Raw genomic sequence first — 6,149 nt, 5'->3', positions numbered from 1 at the left:
AGTAGGTAACAAATATTCATTTATTGAGACTTTTAAAGCCCACACAAATACCAGTATTTCAGTCAAAAACATGAGAACATGAACCTAAATGCCCAAACTCGGGCAATTTCACCCCTGTAGGGATGAAAGCCACTGCTGCTGTAGCAATCTCCCTTAAAGGTAAGAAAAAGATTCACCTACCACGGACAAGACAAAACTGGAAATGGGAAAGGAAATATATTTATAAATACTTGGACCAATAGGCAGTGCTCTATACACTATACAAAAAGGCAGGACCAGATTCCTTCCTCAATGCTCAAGAGGCACTGTGGCTTCTAGAAGCTGTGGGGTAGCTCAGTCACTCTCCCCATCACTGCTGATGATGCCTCGAAGGTTTGACCAATCAGTAGGTGGTGGGTGGGCTCTTGGCTCATCCCCATCTGAATCCAGGGCTCTTCGGTGGTAGAGCTCCTCCTGCGGTAAACCAACTTCCCCACGTGGGTTCCAGGCATTGCGTCTCCGAGATCGCCCTGAGAATTGGAGGATTTGGAATGAGAATGGACCATGGTAATCCATCCTAGTTATTTTGTGGAGAAAAAAAACAGAACCAGAGAAATTGTGGCACCCAAGGTCACAAAGGTCATGAGTAGGACAGCCAGAGTTTATGCATATTCCCTGATGAGCATGGGGCCAATGCAGGTCACCTGACAAGACTCTCTTTCCTATTGCTCACTGTTCTTTACAGCCCCATACAAAATAATAAAAACATTCAGATAGTGCTTTAAGGCATCTCATTTGATTCGATCCTTATTCAGTAAGTACTATTATTCATCATCACTCTTCAGATGAAAAGGCTGAGAATGGCAGAAGTGACCTGCCCCGTCACATAGAGTTAGGCAAGATTCCAATGCTCTATCCACCAGCCACCTCATTGCCTCTCATTTGTACCTGAACTACTGATGATGTTACTGACATCCAAAGAGGCCATCTCTGCTGCTTCCTCTCTTCGCTCCTTTACTGCACGACACTTCTCCAGGGAAGGGTTACCTGAGAGAAAGAAAAGGATGCTTTGGGGTTTTTTTGTTTTTTTAGTTCAACCTCAACATCTTTTCCAACCTTTAACAGGAAACCAGAAGAGGGCTCCAGGAAGAAGGAAGCAGCTTGGGTCAATACCCTCTTCCTCATTTCCTGTTTCTTGAGTCTTTCTTTGCCTTGTCTTTCTCAATGCTCTCTTTAATCACCAGCTCCTCTTTTACTTCTGTAAGAAGGAATTTCCTTGGTCCCTTCTTTCTAGGTGCCCTCGACCTATCAGTCATTCTGATCACCCAGGACATCAATAAAAACTTTCTGCTTACTACACTCAAGGCACTATGCCAAGCACTGGAGATACAAAAAAAAAAAGTCAAAAAACAAAAAAATCCAACTCCAGTTTTCAAGAAGTTTCTAACCTACTGGACGTTCCCTCCTTCCTTCTTTCCCTCCCCAGTTGTCTTCACCTCACCCTCTAAGCCCAAATCTTGCAGTTCTGCCTTGAGAACTCTGAGTCGTTCCTGATGAGAGCGGCAGGAACCCAGCAGCCTCTTGTAATTTCTATGAGCACCACAGGCTCGGATGTAGCGCTTTAGCCGAACAACGGCAGGGTGGTCTTCTCCTTTTCGAGAGCCCTGGAAGAGGGAGGCTGGAGGTGAGAGAAGGATCACCAAAGACTACAGCCAGGTTGGCTGCAGGATAGGAAAAAACAAACCCTCAGACTTCATCCTTAACTCATAGTTGACTATGACCCTGAAGAAGAGTTCATTTACACTTTCTCCATTAGAACCTAACATTTTCTGTGCAAGAGATTGCTCCAAATCATCAATGAGGAATCTGAATCAAAATGATATGATTTCACCTTACACCCAGAAAACTGGCAGTAATAGGAATAATCTGTGTTGAAGAAATGGTTAAAAGACATTGAATATATACTTTTGGTAGAGATGTAAATTGGTCTAATCATTCATAAAAACAAAATTACACTAAAAATGATTAAAACATCCATTTCACTGTTTAGCACAAACCCTAAGAAGGTTAAAAATGAGGTTCCACTATGCCCAAAAGGTGCTAAAAGACTGTCTTCCCTTTAATCCAGCCATAGCACTGCTGGGTTTATACCCCAAAGAGATAATAAGGAAAAAAACATGTACAAGAATATTCATAGCTGCATTCTTTGTGGTGGCAAAAAATTGGAAAATGAAGGGATGCCCTTCAATTGGGGAATGGCTGAACAAATTGTGTTATATGTTGGTTATGGAATACTATTGTGCTCAAAGGAATAATAAACTGGAAGAATTCCATGGGGACTGGAATGATCTCCAGGAATTGATGCAGAATGAAAGGAGCAGAACCAGGAGAACATTGTACAGATTGACTGATACACTGTGGTACAACCAAATGTAATGGACTTCTAACCATTAGTAGCAATGCAGTGATCCTGAACAACCAGGAGGGATCTATGAGAAAGAACACTATCCACATCCAGAGGAAAAACTGTGGAAGAAACACCGAAGAAAAACAACTGCTTGATTACATGGGTCAAGGGGGGAATATGAATGGGGATGTAGACTCTAAATGATCATCCTAGTGCAAACGTCAACAACATGGAAATAGGTTCTGATCAAGGACACTTGTAAAACCCAGTGTAATTGCAAGTTGGCTATGGGGGGAGGGGGGAGGGGGGAAGGAGGGAGGGAAAGAATATGATTCTTGAAACCAAAGAATAATGTTCTAAATTGACTAAATAAATTTTTCAAAAAAAAAAAAAGGTATTTCTAGCAGCACATTTTAAAGTAGCAAAAAATGGAAACAAAAGTAGGTATCCCATGGACTGGGGAAAATACAGCATAAAATGTAATGGAATAATACCCTGACATAATGAAAAATGAATATGAAGGCAAAGGAGAAAGTACACATTTATATGAATTGATGTAAAGTGAAGTGAAACCAAAAAAACCAAAACATTACTATAACAATGTAGGAGAAAACAAGGAGGAAACTGAAGGCTAAATAATTATATAATCAAGTTTATCTCAGAAGAATAGAGAACAAAACACACCTTCCTCCTTTCTTTGCAGAAGGGACGATGGATAGGAAACACTGCACATATTATCAGACCACTGATATATTGTGTTAGTTTTGTTGAAGTGTTCTCCCCTTTTCTATTTTTTTTATTATAAAGGATGAGTGAAGGGGGTAGCTAGGTAGCTCAGTAGATTGAAAGCCAGGCTCAGAGACAGGAGATCCTGGGTTCAAACCTGGCCTTGGATATATTCTTGCATAACTTGGATAAGTCAATTAACCTCCATTGTCTATCCCTTACCATTCTTCTGCCTTGAAACCAATTTATAGTATTGATTCTAAGATGGATGATATGAGTTGTTTTTTTTTTTAGTATTTGTGGAAAGGAATAGGATATATTTGGAATAAAAGCAGACATAAAAACAAAAAGGTGCCAATACATAATTTTTAAAGCAATTCTTTTCTTCCTACCTCTTATCCCTGCCCCCAGCATTCCCACATCCCATGTCTCACCTTCCCTGATTTGGGTTCTGGGCTACTATCCTGTGAGGAAGTAGAAGAGGGTCGTACACGGCCCCTTTTGGCCTCCTTCTTCTTGGTCCTTCCTGTCCTCTCTTCTTCACTTGCTTCAGATTCATCCTCAGTGTTTTTGGCCTTCTTTTTGATCCTTCCAGTCTTCTCTTCCTCCTCTTCACTTGCTTCAGATTCATCCTCAGTGTTTTTAGTTCCCTTCTTCCTTGAGCTACTCTTGTTACTATCATCTGTTCTACTTTCCTCCTCACTGTCCTCACTGGGAACTTTTTCCATTTCCTTCTCTGCCTCACTGCTATTCTCACTCTCTTCCTCCCCAGTCTTACCAGAATCTTCCTTTCCCTTATTGTCACTCTCTTCTTCCCCACTGCTCTCACTCTGTTTTTCTGACCTCTTCCCTCCCCTTGGGGGCCCCCAGTTCCTTGTTGTTTTTGTTCGCCTCCCTCCTCGATTCCTTCCCCTTGATTTCTGGTCTCTGCAATAACTATTGCTTTCCTCTTTCTCCTCATCACTACTCATGCTATTGTCTTTTGCCAGTTTTCTCATTCCCTTCTTCCCAGAACTTCCTTTGAGTCTAATGGTCTCTTCAGTGATTTGTTTTGTTTCCCTCTTCCTCAGCAGGTCTTTTTTCTCCTCATCTTCGCTGCTTTCCTCTTTCATTAGCTTTCCCACCACCCTTTTCCTGGAAGAATAATCCTTCATTTCCTCTGAGTTTTTTGGTCCCTTCTTCTGAGGTATAAGTCTGTTCCCCCCCTCACTGTCAGTCTGATCACTCTCAGACACCTGTGCCACTTTCCTTACTGCCTTCACGCTAGGATTTACTTTCGGCTCCTCCTTACCTAGCTTTGTTGCTTCCTTCTTTCCAACCCTACCCTTCTGTTTGTGACATGTTTCTTCCTCACTTCTGCTTTCACTCTCTTCCTCCAATACTTCCTTTACTCCCTTCTTTCTTACAAAGGCCCTAAACTCCTCTTCTTCCTCCTCCTCTTCTTCAGAGTCCTCATTCTCCTTAGCTGTCATTTTCCTGGCAGGCCTTAGAACCTTCTCAGCCTCCATCATCCCCTCCTCAACTGAGCAGCAATCCTGCCTTGTTATACCATTCCCTGCCAGGGACCTTGGGCAGCTCAGAGGTCTCATGGGCTGGGGATCAAGGCCTGAGTCATCTGAGCTGTGTTCTGGAATATATAAGGAAGGCAGATAAGCAGATGAAAACTTTCTTGCCTGTGGTTATTCTAGGCCCTCCCCAGACCTTTTCCCGACTCTCTTCCATCCCAGGGTAGGTGGACAACTAGGTTTAAGTTGAAGGAGGTGGTCAAAGAGAAAATGACAACGGGAGGGAAAGTGGATGGGATGATGAAAAATACCCAGCACCCAGGTTCTAAGTCCTTGTTGTGCCAAAGACAACATTCCCAGCTGCTATCTTAGATCCACCAGCAAGAAGTAGGCAGCCCCTTGGGGCCCTCCTGCTGCTTGCTGGTGGGGCTGACCTGTCTCTGAGTTGATGCACGGTTTCTTCCTCTTCTTCACCTGAGATGTTCTGGAGGAGCTGTTTGGGCTGAGGGGTCGCTTGCCTCGGTCCTGGTCCCCAGACAGCAGCTCCTCCTCTTCCTCCTCCTCTTCCTCTTCCTCCTTCTCCTCCTCCTCTTCCTCCCCCTGCCAGAATTGAAGGGGGGGAGGTCAGTGGAGGGGCACTAGGTGCCTCCCCTCCCCACATCGCGGCGAGAGCCAGGCCCACCTCCACCTGCATTTTCAGCAGCTCCTCTTCCACCAGCCTCTTCAGCTTCTTCTTGTCCTCGGGCTCCAGGTGGTCCAGGCCCACATGGGCCAGGTACTTCTGCCTCACGATGGAGTGGGTCAGCACGCTGGGAGGCGGGACACAGAGTCAAGGGGAAGGAGCGGGGGCGGGCCCGGGCGCCCCTCCCCATAGGGCGCCCGAGCGGGGCGCAGCCGGGCGCGGCCCACCCGGGGCAGGGAGGGGAAAGGCCTCTCTTGAAGCCCTGCTACTGGGGGTCCGGAACCCTCTCTCGTCTCCCTTCTCTTCCCCCTGTCCCTTCTCCCCTCTCACCTCAGGTCGGGGCGACCCCGGAAGAGGCTCCGGATGAAGTCCTGCATCTCGCGTTCCCGCGCCATCTTACTCCGCCCCCTGTCCTGCTCCCACAGCTCCCGCCTTTTCCCCACCCCTACCGCGGCCTCTTTCTCGCACCCGCTCGTCCCCTTCCAGGCCACCGTAGTTTTGCCTCAATCGGGGCGGAGCCAAAAATTGTAGGTAGTAAGTTGCGCAGGCGGCCTACTAGCCAGGCGGCAGGAAGCGGCCCCCGAGTGGAATTGTCAATTTTGTAGTTTCTGTCTTTTTCGAAAAGAAGTACTCAGCCTTGCTTGGATAAATCGCTGCAGGCGCTTCCGCCGCGCTCCGGTGTGACGTATTCATTTCGCGACTTCTGAACGTGATCCTAATTCTTCCAACGCAACATCATGAGTATAAAAATGCAGAGAAGGAGATGATCGGCTTTCAGAAAAGTGAACGTTGTAATTCACTCCAGGGAACTTTTAACTTCTCAAGCGAAGTTATGGGACGACCAACGTCT

At 45.8% G+C, this 6,149-nt stretch overlaps 1 protein-coding gene across 2 annotated transcripts; it reads right to left on the bottom strand.

Annotated features, from left to right (window-relative positions):
- Nucleotides 1-6: 6 nt before the first annotated feature.
- On the bottom strand, nt 7-5,764 carry HIRIP3 (HIRA interacting protein 3). Of its 2 annotated transcripts, none has more exons than XM_007499432.3 (7): nt 5,630-5,764; nt 5,300-5,426; nt 5,052-5,217; nt 3,547-4,739; nt 1,481-1,643; nt 928-1,026; nt 7-509 (listed from the first exon to the last, which is right to left on the bottom strand). In XM_007499432.3, exons 1-7 carry the CDS (start codon nt 5,692-5,694, stop codon nt 334-336), a joined length of 1,989 nt encoding a protein of 662 aa, XP_007499494.1. In that variant the 5' UTR covers nt 5,695-5,764; the 3' UTR covers nt 7-333. The 2 variants fall into 2 exon arrangements, with proteins under 2 accessions (XP_007499494.1, XP_007499495.1); XM_007499433.3 differs by having other exon boundaries at nt 5,306-5,426.
- Between the last annotated feature and the right edge of the window lie 385 nt (nt 5,765-6,149).

The sequence above is a fragment of the Monodelphis domestica genome, chromosome 7 (genome assembly GCF_027887165.1).
Source record: "Monodelphis domestica isolate mMonDom1 chromosome 7, mMonDom1.pri, whole genome shotgun sequence".
Taxonomy (NCBI): Eukaryota; Metazoa; Chordata; class Mammalia; order Didelphimorphia; family Didelphidae; genus Monodelphis; species Monodelphis domestica.
Note: the sequence above shows the minus strand (reverse complement) of the source record. Positions and strands in the feature narration are given on the sequence as shown.